This window comes from Pangasianodon hypophthalmus, chromosome 16, assembly GCF_027358585.1.
Source record: "Pangasianodon hypophthalmus isolate fPanHyp1 chromosome 16, fPanHyp1.pri, whole genome shotgun sequence".
Lineage (NCBI taxonomy): Eukaryota > Metazoa > Chordata > Actinopteri > Siluriformes > Pangasiidae > Pangasianodon > Pangasianodon hypophthalmus.
Window position 1 is genome coordinate 22,367,253 of NC_069725.1, and position 16,891 is coordinate 22,384,143.

The 16,891-nt window shown below is 38.9% G+C and overlaps 1 protein-coding gene across 5 annotated transcripts in view; it reads left to right on the forward strand.

The window, feature by feature from the left end:
- The window catches only part of utrn (utrophin), a 196,603-nt gene that overhangs the window by 15,938 nt on the left and 163,774 nt on the right, over positions 1–16,891 (forward strand). For 4 of the 5 annotated variants that reach the window (XM_053240647.1, XM_053240645.1, XM_053240649.1 and 1 more), the window contains 5 exons: positions 6,322–6,383; positions 9,331–9,423; positions 11,544–11,621; positions 15,891–15,983; positions 16,183–16,355. In XM_053240647.1, coding sequence (XP_053096622.1) covers positions 6,322–6,383; positions 9,331–9,423; positions 11,544–11,621; positions 15,891–15,983; positions 16,183–16,355 — 499 coding nt within the window. Of the gene's footprint in view, positions 1–1,033; positions 1,166–6,321; positions 6,384–9,330; positions 9,424–11,543; positions 11,622–15,890; positions 15,984–16,182; positions 16,356–16,891 lie in introns of those variants that run through there. The other variant, XM_053240648.1, reaches the window with a different exon arrangement.

Below are 16,891 nucleotides of genomic sequence, written 5' to 3' on the forward strand. Positions count from 1 at the left end.
CACCTTGTGGGCATGCACTGTCCAGCTTTTGGTTAAACAGTCATCGCTACGTATATATCAATTCTAAAGCTAACTAATTAGTCAGATTAAATAACACACTAATCAGTATGAAAACTGGTTGTATGATTTCCATGCTAGTTTTCGTACTAGCTTTGTGGCAGATTAGCAAAGCGACCTAACTTTACTAGCTACTTTACACTTTACAGCGGTTTGCCTACTTTGAATAGAATTTAGAAAATCTCAATTCAAATGTTGCTTTCTTGTGCTGCTGCTTTGTGGTTTGCTGATGGTGTTTACACAACAAAAGATTGGCTTCCTGTCCGGCAAAATCGGGTTGGTTCCTCTACAATGCTGCTGGTCCTGGAATCAAGAACCACTGACATTTTCATTGCCTTAACAATGTCAATTAAATTATTTATATGAGAAGTTTAGAGGTTTTGAAGCAAATGCTAGCAAATGCAACATTGTTTGAGCATAAACACGTAAAAGCAGTCCGTTGCGTTGCGTAACTCACTGTCTGTTAATGATGTTTTGTTAAATAGATGTTGAAGGATTTGACTTTGATAAAATACAGGGTTACAGTTAGGCTAAATAGCCAAAAAACAACTAACAACTAACTATAGTAAAAGTTGACTAACAACTGATGCTCATCCTCCAGCTTTTTCGACATGCAACCATTTTCAATTTCCATGCTATTGTCATGTGTCGTATCTGCGCCCGCTGTAACTGGTATTATTGAACTGGGGTGCCATTACTTTTGATATTCAGGAATTGGGGGGGGGGGGGGGGGGGCAACGTATAACCCTCATCCAGCATGCAATCAATATCACACTTGGAAGTAAATCCGTTTTCAGAATCGTGACCGCCTGCTTTCAGCGACCTCACACCTTTCATAGCTCAGGTTTATCACACCCTTCCATCTGGTCATGCCTGGGGCCCGCGTGCATGCTGGGATGCGGCTGCACAGAGAAATGCGTGTCCTCTATCAGTGGAGCACATCGCGTTATCCGCTGTCCTTCCCTCCCTTCTTGCATTCTTTGGTTCCTCTTCTGCAGAAGAGGACTGAATGAGCACTCTTTCTTCTTTCTGTGCTCCTTCCTTCATTCGTGGCGTGTGTTCGGCTCCTGAGCGGGCGCCATGGCTGAGTGTGGACTTGCGCTCCGAGGTAGGGCTCCTCTGTAGGCCGAATGGAGCGTGTGTGTGTGTGTGTGTGTGTGTGTGTGTGTGTGTGTGTGTGTGTGTGTGTGTGTGTGTGTGTGTGTGTGTGTAAGCTGGACCATCATGTTTGATTTGTTGAGGTTCCCTTTTATCTGTTAATCTCTGTGCGTGGCACCTGTAATAGAGTGAAGCATTAAACCTTAATTGACCTAAAACACAATGTGTGGTGCTGTAATCAGAAAATAATCAACAACCAGGTGGTGCAATGAAGCGTACTTTCTGTTACCACCCTGAGGTTGATGCTTTGCCTGTAACAGCACATCCAGTAGTGTTTGATTCCTCTCCTACCACAGCAGTTTGCAAACGACTGAAATGTTTTATTTTTATATTTAAATGTTTTAACCTCTGTTTTAACTATTTATCCATTTATAGTTACATTTAACATGTGGAACCTTCCGTGAAACAAGTTAGTTCCTATTATCACTTATGTTATAGCAACTGTAAACAGTCGTTCCCTCACCAGTCTCTGTTTTTTCTCTCTCTTGAAGGTAATAAGACGTAAATTTGCGGCTTGAGAGTGCTTTGAGTGCATGTGAGTGCATGAGCGAATCGCTTTGCAGAACTAATTTTGCTTAGTACTGAGGATTCGATGTCAAAATAGATGCTCCCGGTTTTTTTTTCTAGAGAAAGGTCACTGAATTTGAAGAAACAACTCTGAAGGATTTTATCCTTTATTTTATTATCCTTTATTTTATTTTATTTTTTACATTATGAGAACAAAAAAGTGCTGTACAGGTACATTTCAAAAATATTTTTTAAGTTCTAAGTATGTAAATGTACCCTCAAAATACAAAACTGCACTCTAACATCTGATTAATGTCCTCAGTACAAATTGTTCCTTTAACTCAAGGTAAAAAAAGGACATCGGGTCCCACCCCAGTGAGTTTTTTCCTGCGAGACTGCTACAGAATGTTTTTGAATGTTATCTAACGAGAAGAAAAGTTTGATTTTTGTGATTTTAATTAAAAAAGAAGGACATCAGTAAATCTAAATAAAAAGGTTATGCTACTTAATGTTGTTAGGAATATGATTAGTAATGTGTTATTAATGTTTAATGCAGTTCTTAATGACAATCTTATACACAGCACTAAAAGGCTAAGCGATTAGCACGATAACAACTCATGCCAAGTGCACTGTAGTGTAACCTGTGTGAAACATTAGTCTGGGATCAATCAGTGGTGTGTGTTGTGCTCGCCTGAATGAGACAGTGTGTTTGTGTGTGTGTGTGTGTGTGTGTGTGTGTGTGTGTGTGAGAGAGAGAGAGAGAGTGTGTGGTATTTCAACGGGTGTGAATTATTAACAGCTGAGTGTCCTTACTTTGTGAGTCAGACTTTACAGAGCTTAGCATTGTCTCAAATTGCGTGCCATGACCTAAAGCTCTTTACAATTCACTAGGTTCGTATATAAAGTGTGCTTTTATTCATTTTTTACCAATCCACCCCTTCAAGACTTTCAATTCAATCACTGAGCTATTAAAATGTGATGTAAACAATAGCGCTAGTTTGCATTCAGTGCTTCGTCATGTTAGGTAGCTAACTTACCCTAGCTGTGCTACATCTAATTTTACATTTTAATCTACAGTTTTTTTAACGGTTACACTTTTGAATCGTAAACAAAACCGGATAAATTGTAGATGAACTCTCTGCAGCTATAACTGGCAGCCATTTTAGTTTTAATGTGAAGGATGACACAGGTTAGCAAAAAGTGTAATTTCTCCACAATTTATTGTTTATTTTCAGTCACTTTAATGAAAGTAATGCCAGAGTCTGAAGTGAGATGCTCACAGGATGCTCACAGGATCAAGTTATGTATTTATTAAAGAATGACAGCTATATTTTATCTGTTTATAGCTACATTTAACATTGTGGAACGTCCATGAAACTAGTTAGCTCCTGTTAACACTTACGTTATAGTGGCTTTAAACAGATGTTTTCTCACCAGCCTCTCCCTTTTCTCACAAAATAAAAAAAACAACTAAGTTTGTCATGTTACCGAGAGACCGTTTTTGGTCCGTCCTGAAAAATTTAAAGTTACAGCTTTACCTCAGCCTGGTACTAAAGTGCTGACACTGGAGACTCCTTCCAAAAGGCTGAGTTAATACCTCCTGACAGAAAATTTCACATCAACATTTACGCACAAGTTTAATGTAGTGTTCGCCATACAAGTCGCTGTGAATGTGCTGTTGCTATATAAACGATAACGTATTAGAATGAGCGTAACGTATCAACACCTTCTAACAAGTAATAAGTAGAGGAGGTGATCGCTACCTTTGCATAGTTAAGCTACTTTTGCTATGTAGCCAGTAATTAATTGCAATTTCTCCTAAGCTACATTTGTTCACGTCTCCTCGTGAAAAACATTAACTCCATAATTATGCATGACCGAAAACTAGATCTAAGACTTGCCTGAGGCTAAGGTCATATGAGGCGCAGTTGCAGTGTGTGCTTTCCTCTAAAATGCTTCAAATCTCACCTATAAATCTGGATGCTCTTCATTACGCACCGGGACACGTTCAGGCAAGCATCGGAGCTCAGAGAGGGAGGAACACGCACTGCATTCTGGGAGGTTTTGTGTGTCGTGGAATGTCCCGTTAGTCAAAGTACAACCCGCATTTCCAGTCAAGCGTGCAGTGCAGATTTAAAACACTCTTAACACCAGACATGTCACTGTGACATCTATCTGTCTGCACGTGTGTGTTATATATCACATCACAAACATGTCAGTAGTGGTTCAGAGAAGATAGCATGACTGGAGAACATCTCTCATACACACACACACTCTCTCACACACACACACACACACACACACACACACACACACACACACACACACACACACACACACTGAACACAATGCACTTTATTCAAACAGGCGAGCTCAGGAATTTTGGGCCTCAAGATAAAAGGGCAGAATGCATGTTTGGTGGTGTGACTAGGAAGTGTGTGTGTGTGTGTGTGTGTGTGTGTGTGTGTGTGTGTGTGTGTGTGTGTGTGTGTGTCATATTATGAGTCTGTCATGGTCGTAAGTCAACCTCATAGCTGATGTTCAAACACTTCCTGCACTCATGTTTTATACTGTGTGTGTGTGTATGTGTGTGTTGTGCACCATGTTTCTCTCCAAGACTCATTCCAAAGTCTTTGCCCTTCAGCAGTTCTGCATGAACACACTCTTGGTTGTCTGTGTAGCATGCATAATGCCCGATTAGGCGACCCTGGAGTTTTTGACCTTTGACCCTGCACAGCACTCAAAGATACATTTCTAAACCTCTCATAACAACCGAAAAAAAAATGACACACTATAACTTTTTTTTTTTTTTTTTTTTGCAAAAAATCTTACTCAGGTTTTTAAGATTAAATCAAATCATGCCACTAACTTAGTCAGTGATGCCACATTTGGAAAAATCCCCTACATTTGGTCTAGTTTTAAAAACATTGACAAAAAATGGCCATGGCTGGTATATGTGATTTTATTTTTTTATTTATTTATTTATTTTTTTTGGTATTTTATATAAAAAACAAAATAAATGAATGAAATTTAATCAGTCCAAATCCCAAAACAATCTTGCACTCCTGTTTCAGTTTTTTCTTCTTTTTTGGGCCCAGTGTGTCCTGAATTTCAGTTTCACTTTCAGTTGATGGGTTTATTTAACATGCACACATGAGGAGGTCAAAGGCAGTAACTCATCCTAATCTCTACACTCTGACACGTCTGACTAACAGCTAGTGAACTCCCGGCTCCTGAGTGGGTGTGTTCGTATTATCATGGGAGTAGAGTGTGTTACACTTCAGGACTGATTCACTCAAAATAAACACTAAGTCAAAATACAGTCTTATATGTAAAATTGGATTATTTTGGATTTACACGGTCCTATAAGATGTATGACGTATATAGTAGATATGGCATTTTCAGGTTTAACAGTGAGAGATAGAAATGTATTATCAGGTTTTGTGGTTTTTTAATAAATAACTGAAGGATTCTGTTCAGTCATGTGTTATTTATGAGGTCACCTCAGTATCCTGTTGCAGGTTCACTAATGAGGCTTATACTGCGTTCGAATAAAACTCCGACCTCCGACTAGGAAAAACGAAGAAAACTCGGATTTCCTGCTCGTCTTTGTGCTTGTTTCCTGCATTCTCCTCAACATCGAGTTCAGCAAGTGACATAAAATCAACATGGCCGCTCATAGCTTCAACACTTTAAACACTTCTTACCATTAAATGAGTTATGCTGTATATACAAGTATTTGCTTTAGATCAATCAACATACAGACATATCTGCTTGTTAAATCTATAACACTGACTTTTTGGAGGAGGTAACTATACGTCACTCATCCGAGTTATCTGGTTAGCCTGTTGATGACAAAAGACGAACATGGAGGCCATGTTCTGTTATAAGAAAGTTATCAACAATGAATCACCACAAAGTTAATTATTTATAAGTCGAGTTCCTCTTATATGACTGATGATTATCAGTATTTTTAAATATTTAAAGATCATTTTTATCTCATTTTTATAAAATGAAGTTTGTCATGTGACCAAGAAACTTTGGAAAACCAAACACTGACTATTACAAAGCACTGACACTGGAGACTCCTTCCAGAAATGCTAAATAAACGTCTCCTTACAGAAAACTTCACCGTTTCCGCTTTTAAATCTGATTATGTGGAGCGTTCAGCATGTACAAGTCCCTGTGAATGAGCTGTTACTGTAGAAATGATAACATGTTGTACAGATGATGTTTTATGTGTGATTAAAAATCTCCTGTTAATTCCACAATAGACACAATTCTAATCCAGATTGGCAAATCGTACGCAAATGTAGGTAATTTTGTGTCTAAGGCAAGTAGTGTGTTAATACTTTTGATAGGATAGTGTGTGTGCATTCATGCCAGCAAAGCCATTCTGGAAACTGTGTGTCAGAGTTCTAAGAAATGTAATGGTACGTTGAAGAAGATGGTTTTGGGGAAAAAAGGAAAACGTCGTTTCCACATTTTGGGAACTTTAATTAATGTAAAGCTCTTAATTGTAGTAGATTATGACTGAAAACCAAATAACTGTCTTCACCTCTGTCTCTCTCTCTCTCTCTCTCTCTCTCTCTCACTCAGATGAACACGATGCAGTCCAGAAAAAGACGTTCACAAAGTGGATTAACGCACAGTTCTCCAAGGTAACCTCGAAACAAACAGCAAAACCTCCTTAAAAGAAAAAAAAACCCTCCAAAAAAACGCTCTCGGTTTTATTTTCTCCCCGAGACGGTTCTGGCTCCGTTCAGGAAATCTGAGAATTTCTATTCCAGAACCTGGCATCGATTCCTGAGTTCTACAGAGCGAAGTCGTTTTCTTTGATCTGCTGGGGGAAAAAAAAATTATTTGATCTGCTGGAAAGATTCTGTGGTATTTTTGGCTGTTGGGAGATGTTCCACTTCAAGCGTCTCCTCTGGTATTTACAGTAAAACCACAGATGGAGGTCCTTCATCCTTCCTTTCCCTTTCATATGACTTTTATGTGGTATTTTGTCCTATGCAGGTTTTGATTAAAGCAAAAAATGTTTAACTATCAAATGTCAGATCCATATTTTAAGGCAAATGGTGCCCTGAGTCTGCATTTAGTGCACAAACATGTAAAAGTGGACATTTTTTTGACTTTTCGAGGCCACCAAACTGTACTGGACTTCAAACTGGACAGTCCTGAAAACTTAGGCAAATGCTCAGCTCTGTACTATAATATACTATACTATATGGCCAAAGGTTTGTGAACACCTGATCATCACACTCTTCCCCCAAACTGTTGCCACAAAGCTGGAAGCACAGAATTGTCTAGAATGTCTTTATATGCTGTAACATTACAATTTCCCTTCGCTGGAACTAAGAGGCCCAAACCTGTTCCAGCATGACAATGCCCCTGTGCACAAAGCGAGCTCCATGAAGACATGGTGTGTGAAGGTTGAAGTGGAAGAACTTGACTGTCACTGCACAGAGCCCTGACCTCAACCCCACTGAACACCTTTGGGATGAACTGGAACACCGACTGCGCCCCAGACCTCCTCGACATCCCAACATCAGCGCCTGATCTCACTAATGCTCTTGTAGCTGAATGAACACAAATCCCCACAGCCACGCTCCAACATCTAGTGGAAAGCTTCCCAGAAGAGTGGAGCTTATTATAACAGCAAAGAGGGGTCCAACTCTGGAATTGGATGTTCAGCAAGCACATATGGGTCTGATGATCAGTTGTCCACACACTCTTGGCCATATAGTGTATTTAAGCCCACATTCACATTCTGTGAGGGAAGATGTTATTGGCGTGAAGTGCACATGCCGTTATGACCATATTAAGCCGTGCTGCCGTGTGCTGGTAGATTGACGTTTTGTTGCTCTGTAACGCAGTGCAATATAGCTCTGTGCTTCAACATGCTGGAGTAAAATGTATGGCAAATAGACGTGCTGTTTAACATGAGACATGTTGCAGATTTTAAAAGTCAGAAAATTGCTTTGACTTTTCTTGTGTTTTACCTTCTGGATGTTTGCTAAGGCACCAATGATTTACCTGAAGATCTCAAGCCTAGATTTGGTGTGTGTCAGGTGTTCAGAGACGCATGAGTGGTATTTGTTTGGCTTTGTTTTTGGACGACTGAGATCCAGAAAAAGAAGGAAGTCCCATGACAGATAGTGACCCCACTGTTCATCTCGCTCATGTGAAACTGTACTCTGTTTGTCTCATCATGTTAAATAAGGCTACGCTTTATTTGTTTTGCATTGGCGCTTGTGTTTATGGGAGAATAATCAAGGAGACCAATCAGAATCGAGAAATCAACAGCTTTGCTCTAATGAGTGTCATTTTTTTAAGATGTGAAAAAGACAACCTTTAAGACTAAAACACAGCAACTGGAAGGACAAAGCGAATAAGTTAAATGAATATGGCGTTTGTGTCTGGGATGAATTTTTGTTTGTGTGTGTTTGCATGGTTGTGTTCATGTCCCTTGAAGACTAATAACCCATCTGCTCATCATTCCCATGTGAAAGTTTTGGCCTTGTTCTCTTGGTTATTTATAGAAGGACAAGGTTGATAGTGACCAGCAGCTAAACATGTCTCATCTGCCCTTTAGTGCACTTCCTCTTGTTCCCTAATGTCTCAAACAAGCTGAACTTTTTATGATGTGTGTCCCTGTGGGTAATTACTGGTATAATTTAGCAGAGATGTTATGCCATTACGACTGGCATGGGGAGTTTATGGCAGCTGATTTATTTAGAGATGGAATTTGTGAACCTTTTCAGTGAATCGAATCATTTAAATTTGTCCAGTTAAATGATTCAGATTTGTTCATCACTTTGGTTATTTGCAAATGTCCAGCCTGATAAGGCAGACAACAAACAGACATGTGCTTATGTGTCTGCATTTAGAAGAATTACTGAGGTCTGACTGAACTCACTGACTCAACTCATTCACTGAATGAGAGAGGACCAAATCTAAAAAAAAATTACTGAATCAAACACTGACCTGTTGAACAAGAGAATCTTGGTCATGATGAAAAGATTCACTGAATCAAATAATAACCTGCTGAACCAGAGAGGAGTGAATCTCAGTCATGGACAAAAGATATGCTGAGTCGTACACTGACTTGTTGGATGAGAGCGGAGAGACTTTCAGTCATGGCCAGAAGATTCACCGAATCAAACACTGAACTAGAGAGGAGTGAATCTCGGTCATGAATGAAAGATTCGCCGAGTCAAATACTGATCTGTTGAATGAGAGAGGAACAAATCTTGGTGAAGACGAAAAGATTCACTGAATCAAACACTGACCTGTTGAATGTGAGAGAAGTGAATCTTGGTCAGGACTATGAAGATTCACCGAGTCAAACACTGACCTACTAATGAATCTGCTGCTGAAGTTGCTGTTTTGGTTTATCTTTATGTGACTGTTTCTATTTGTTACCGTAATGTCTACTGTAGTGTCATTACAATATGAGTGTTTAATGTGCTTTCTGTATTAATTTTTTTGGTATTGTGACATTTGTGTGTGTGTGCGCCGTGTGTGCTGTGTGTGTCTTGTGTGTGTGCACGCAAAGGTTGTATGTTTAGTTGTTTTTAACAGTTTGTACATTGTGTGTTCCAGATGGGGAAGGCGGTTATTAAGGACATGTTCTCTGACCTTAAAGATGGAAGGAAGCTACTGGACCTGCTTGAGGGCCTCACAGGAACCACCCTGGTGTGTGTGTGTATGTGTGTGTATGTGTGTGTATGTGTGTGTATGTGTGTGTATGTGTGTGTGTTGTGTTGTGTTGTGTTGTGTTTTGTGAGAACTAAATATCCCCATATTAATAGGAAGACAGCACTGACATTGTGGGGACATTTGCCTTGTATCCATAGAGAAAAGTGTGTGTGTGTTTAAACCTGTCTTTCTGTGTGGGCTGCATTTATGATCCAAAGATTTTAGGGTATGTGTGTGTGTGTGTGTGTGTGTGTGTGTGTGTGTGTGTGTGTGTGTGTGTGTGTGTGTGTGTGGTGTCTCCATTTGTCTGAGAGTAATTATAGTACGTGTGTATGCTGCGAGTTCCGTGTGTGTGTCTGTGTGTGCATGGACCATTTGTAGAACTCTGCAATCTCTGCTGTGTGTATGTTTTTGTACAGTGATACTGTATGTTTGTGTGTGTGTGTGTGTGTGTGTGTGTGTGTGTGTGTGTGTGTGTGGTGTCTCCATTTGTCTGAGAGTAATTATAGTACGTGTGTATGCTGCGAGTTCCGTGTGTGTGTCTGTGTGTGCATGGACCATTTGTAGAACTCTGCAATCTCTGCTGTGTGTATGTTTTTGTACAGTGATACTGTATGTTTGTGTGTGTGTGTGTGTGTGTGTGTGTGTGTGTGTGTGTGTGTGTGTAATGTGGCAGTTGTTGAGACGTTAACTGGCTGAGTGAGTGATGATGACTTGGTGTGTGTGGAATGAAATTCCTGTGAGCAATTTCATCAGGCACCAGGCCAATCCCACATCTCTCCCCCCCTCTCTCTCTCTCTCTCTCTCTCTCTCACGCGCACACACACACACACACACACACACACACACACGTTGCATTACACGCCTTTCAAAAATAGCATTTGGATTTTAATCACAAAGTATTCCGTCTTTAAAAAACACTACATACTAATGACTTTATAATGTTTTACTGAAAAAAATGTTGCTTTTTTAAGCAAAGAAATTCAGAAGGAAAAATAATTTCAGATTAGTTTTAATTTCTTTACCCACAGTTATTTTTTTATTATTATTTTTGTTTTATATTATTTATATTTCATATTTTTAGCTCAACTGTACATTTATTTTCCACAGAAATGTTTTTTATGGCCAAATCCCATTCCTATTCCCTACATAGGGTAGAACATATTAACATTGTAGACCTGTGTAGTGCACTTTGTTTGAGACTGGCATGTTGTAAATGAACTACGTACATGTTATGTCAGTTCTTGGAAACAATTTTAAAAATGTAATTAAATTTAATTACAAAATTAATGCATAACAAAAAAATGAACCTAAAGCGAGCCATCAATTATATGTTTATTCAGAACTTTTTTTTTTTTTAAATACATAAAGTGACACAGGGGTCAAGATATGAGAGTGATTTTTATTTATTTATTAATTTTTTTGTCTTTGAATATCTGAATATTACAGTTAAATTAATTTAGTTAATTTGTTCCGACAGGCCCGGTGTACTGTAGTGTGTACCGTAACACTTCCCACAATAACTTCACATGTTAAATCATGATGAAACAATCTGCTGTAAAGGTTTCTGTGTGCATGCACACACACACACACACACACACACACACACACACACACAATTTTGTGTTTTAACACTGATTGACAGCTGTAAGCTGATGAGAGGTGTGTGTGTGTGTGTGTGTGTGAATTGCAGCTCTCAGCATTACTCCTTTGAGCTGAGAATGTTAATTATAACTCCCTCACATTGCCGTGTGTGTGTGTGTGTGTGTGTGTGTGTGTGTGTGTGTGTGCTGTGTATATGAAGACTCTGTCCACTAGTTTAACATACCTAATGTGTGTAAACCTCCCATGCATTAAGCATTACCATTTATAGAGGTGCTGATAATCATTTACACAATACATCATGATGCTCAACACACACGATACTGTTATAACAAACACTTCGAAGTGTTATAATGAGATGGAGGCAGCCGGATCGGTGCCATCTCTAAATATTTCATTAATCATATATCCCTAATGTTGAGTATCACAATATATCAGGTGATTACTGTGATAGTTACATGTATGCACAGTCACTCATGATATTTTCCTTTTTTTCCCCTCTTTTTCTGTTCTAGACTAAAGAGCGCGGTTCCACCAGAGTTCACGCGCTAAATAACGTCAACCGAGTTCTCCAAGTGCTACACCAGAACAACGTAAGTTCTCTCGCTCTGTTTTCTCTCCTCGCTGTTTGTCGCAGATCACACTGACGCTGATTTAACTCGGAAGTGGAAAGTCGGAACTATGTCGACCTACAAAGTGGGGAAAAAACATGGACGCCTCCTTGTTTGTCTTTTGTTAGCAACAAGCTAGCCAGCTAGCTGTGATGAGTGGTGTATATTAACCTCCTCAAAACAGCAAACAGTATAGTCAGTGTATGTACAGTAGAACTCATTTAAAGGTGAGAAGTGTTTGTTTGCTGCTCATTGTGAGCAGCCATGTTAATTTGATGTCACTTGCTGAACTCAGGATTGAGGAGACCATCTTGACTTCCCGAGTAGGAAGTTGAAAAGGCGTTTTTTTTGTTTGTTTGTTTGTTTGTTTGTTTTTCCCTAGACAGAGGTCATACATGATGAATTACAACCTTTACTCGAATGCAGCATGTATCATTCACTTGGAGTCAAATGGTTAGCTGGACTGAGATTTCATAGCTGCATCGTGTGTTATGTGGAGTTCAGACAATAATATCTAACAAGCAGCTTCCTCTGTTGTTCGTCGTTTATGCAAAACGTAGATGCCACGTTACAGATTGGTGTTTTGCACGCTGACTCTATCAGTCAATCTCTACAATCTGACCACAGCAGATAAATTTGACTGTGAGAATGAAGTAGAGATGGGTCGTTCTCAGATAATAAATTTGTCATGCTGCATTTAATCATATATGCAAATCTGAAAGAGAGAAATTAAGCAGCTTTTCTTAAAAAGAAGCTTTTGAAGCTAGCATTGCAAGGCTGCTGAAATGTTTTAAGTGATAATGAGAAGACATTTTAAATTCATGTTTACGCCACTGCGCTGTTGAATTCTTGAACCTGGTTGGTCAGAAGGTTTTGGAGGTCTTCCAACATGCGAAAGTCGATAGTCTTTGCGGTTTCTCTCTAACACTACAAGCTGGGGGTTTTATTTTCTCTTATTAACGTCAAATGAGAGATAAAAAAGAGAGGCTGGTAAGTGAACGACTGTTTATAGCTGCTAAGTAATAGCAGGGACTAACTTGTTACTATTAATGGATAAAAAGTGTGAAGTGTTAATTAATAGTTTATTAATTCGTTACTTAATAAACTATTGTTAGTGTTGACAGGCTGCTGTGGTGTTCAAGCAATAAAGCACTTTTATAGGGAAAATAATCAACTTTGGTACTGTGGGTGGTTACAGTAATTCCGCTTTATGTCGGGCTGGATCACACCACCCCGTCGTTGATTATTTTCCTATAACAGCATGCCTCCAAGTGTTTTATTGCTTGCTAAATGAGTCTTGTTGCCTTTACACCTGTGGACAATCCCTATTCAGATATAATGCTGATACTACGGACTGATGTAAAGACCAAGTGCAACCAGGACCTTAGTTTTGCTCTATCCACCACTCTCTGTCTATCTCTCTCTCTCTCTCTGTCTCTCTGTCTCTCTTTCACTCTCTCTGTCCCTGTCTCTCCCTCACTATGTCTGTGTGTCTCTCTGTCACTGTCCTTGGTGATGTTTGAGCTCAAGGCTGTTGTTTCTCAGTGTTCTGTGCTCAGCATCAACATCACTCAGAGACACACAGTGCAGTGTGGTAACAAGGACAGCCTAATTAGTGTGTGAGAGAGAGTGTGTGTGTGCGTGTGTGTGTGTGTGTGTGTGTGTGTGTGAGAGAGAGAGAGAGAGAGTGAGAGTGAGAGAGAGTGTGTGTGTGTGCATTATGTGAATTTTTAGACCAAAAAGTCCTTATATGTCCTTATAAGGATAGGTTGGTGTCAAATGTCCTCATAATCACCCATAAAATCAACTGACTTTTATTTTAAAAACTGAAAGAGCCAAAATATTTACTTTGGGCTTCCGAGGTAAAGGTTTGTGTTACATTTAGGTGTATAGCATAGTTTTAATTGTCTACAGTAATTATAGCAAGGTCCTCACAAAGATAAAAAAAACCTGTGTGTGTGTTTGCCGTTGAAAGATAGTGATAAACATTGCTGGGGGCAAGGTCTTTGTGGTCCTGTGCTTATTTCCTTTCCTTTTATGTTTGGCATAGCTGTAGTGTTATACACACATGCACACACACGCGCACGCACACACCCCGCCTATTTGCAACAGTCACCGGTTTTGTTTTTGGTAAAACACTGCACTTTTAGTCCAACTGTTTCCGTACTGTTTCTTCATATAACACACACACACACACACACACACACACACACACACACACACACACACACACACACTTCTTTACAGTTGGAAGTTAATATCTAGCAACTCACCTCAGAATAATTAACATCACAGAGTTAGCAGAGAAGAAGCTCTTTTGAGCTCCAAGCCTTGTTATGAACCTTCTTAGCATCGATAGCTGAAAGACAGAAACCATGCAGCTGTTTGAAAGCCAAGTTACAACCCAGTAAACATGCAACTTTTGACTCATAACGATAACAAGGATGGTCAAGAGTCCTTTTTAATTTGTAATGAAAAAAAAAAAGATTCATTGTGTAAAACCAGCCATTAAACAATTCAAAACTTTATAAAAAATTGCATTTTCATACCTCTCCAAGAGCAACACCATTAATTCTGCCTCCAGCTTCATCCTCTTCACCAGTAAGAGGGAATTTACTCCAACTTGGGAAACTGCTGGTGTTTATTCTGGTTTTACTTCATTTCTTGTTAAGTGTTTTTGAAGCACAGAGTGATATTCTTTTTGTGGGCAGACTTAAGGGATGTCAAGGGAGTAACTGTAAAATGACTGACAGGAGGCCCATGTAAACACAAACAAACGATCCAAACCATAGGGCAGTTTTCCAAATGGATTTTTTAGCCATAGCCATGTACACTTGTGCTGAGGCCATGGCTTAAACCATAATTTTTATTATCATGGTCTACATATTTTCCAGGTTATTTGACTAGAAAATGACTATTGCACCTTTAAGTTCAAAAAACATTTGTGGAAGGAGTCTTCAGTGTTAGCACTTTGTAGCAAGAGGTAAAGCTGTAAATTTAGGTTTTCCGACATGGGAAAGTCTTCAAGATGGAGGAATTTGCAGTTATAGTAATTTCTTCTTAAATTATTCTCCTTGAGAGTTTCATTGTTTATCATCATCAATTAGGAGTGAAAGTGAAGTACAGTACAGTGATGACTGTAGAGCACAGCGGGTACGAAGAAGCATGAGTGTGTGCACACAAGACACTGTTTACATATGATCACGTGACCTACCTCGGTCTATCATCCTGCATTCGAGCTACAAATTGAGCAAAAAAACATAGACGTCTCAAAGTTCGTCAACATCAACAATCCAGCCAGCTAACTGCGACGAGTGATGTATATTCACCTCCACGTGTTATAGATTTGACAAGCTAATAAGTCTATATGTTGATTTGTCTAAAATACATACTCATGTACAGTGTAGCTCATTTTAAAGTAAATTTAAAAGTAGGAATTCTGAGATGAGGGACATTTTATATATATATATATATATATATATATATATATATATATATATATATATATATATATATATATATATAACCCAATAATTTAAGTAAGTGTATGTATACTGTTGTACCTGAATCAAGTAAACACCACTTTCCCTAGTTTTATTAAAATTGCAATTATTATTCTTTTGTCATTATTTCAACTGTTTTTATGTAATTAGGGTTTTCATCATCAGCTTCCTAAAATATGTACTTCAATTTGTCTAGTATAGCTTTAAGTGACCAGTTATAGGAAAATAATCAGTATTAATCAATATTATATCCCGAGTGTTTTATTCACAGCAGTTTGTCAACGATTACAATTTTTTAAATCATTAAAGAACGACACGTAGTACTTTATATCATATGCACTTAATGTTGTGGAATGTCTATGAATCAAGTTACTTACTAATAGCACTGTTATAGCAGCTTCTCTTACCAGGCTCTCTTTTCTCTCGAAGTTAAAAAGAAAATAAGAAACATAAAAACCTGCTCCCGCTTTTCACGACACCATTTAAACCACAAAGCGTGAACTCCTCTGTCCTGAAAACCGTGAAAATGGCGGAGATTGGATTTGTTGTATTTAATAATCTTTAAAAACGAATGTATTTGTGAAAAATTAAGAAGTGCTCTGAGTGGCTGCTTCACTTGCTTCACCTGAGCAGCTGAGGAATTTGGGGAGTTTTGAAGGGATTTTAGTGTAATATGGCTTTGATGTTGTGCATTGGTATGTGATGACTAACACACACACACACACACACACACATGCTGTCTCTGCAGGTGGACCTGGTGAATATCGGAGGGACAGACATTGTTGATGGCAATCATAAGCTGACTCTCGGGCTCATTTGGAGTATCATCTTACACTGGCAGGTGAGAACTTGCACGCGCACACACACACACACACACACACACACACACTCTCCCTTCATGGGGTGTTTGTCCTCAACTGTCTGTTTTCTGTTTACTGTATATTACATATTTGTCATTTTATATATGAGGATCATTATCACTACTCTGGAGTGTGTGTGTGTGTGTGTGTGTGTGTGTGTGTGTGTGTGTGTGTTTGTAGGTTAAAGACATCATGAAGGACGTGATGTCCAGTCTGCAGCAGACGAACAGTGAGAAGACGTTGCTGAGTTGGGTCAGACACTGCACACGTGGCCGGAGTGACGTTAATGTGCTCAACTTCACCACGAGCTGGACAGACGGACTCGCCTTCAACGCCATCCTTCACCGCTTCAGGTAACACACACACACACACACACACACACACACACACACACACACACGCAAACACACACACAAGTCTATGACCTGCATTGTCTTCATGTATAGACTTCTTCAGCATTCAGCTTTTTTATTCAAATAACTCCACGTTCTTTATTCATCTCATCTTATCTCATCTTGTCTTGTTTTATCTCGTCTTTTCTCTTTTCTCATCTCATTTTTTTTCCATCTCTTTTCATCTCCTTGTTTCCTCCCTTTTCTCATCTTTTCTCCTGTCCAAATGTTATCTTGTCTTGTCTCACTTTTCTTATCATATCTTGTCTCTCCTCATCTTCTCTTGTTGTCTTATATCTTCTCATTTCTCTTCTCATTTCATTTCAACTTGTCATTTCTCTTATTTCAAGCTTATTTTCATGTCTTTTTCTTGTGTTTTATTTTTTCATTTTATGTCTTTTTTCACCCTTGTTTCATCTCTTCTTTTGTCTCATCTAGTCTCTCTTATCTCGTCTTGTCTCTTCTCTCATCTTCTCATGTCCTCTTGTTTTTCTTCT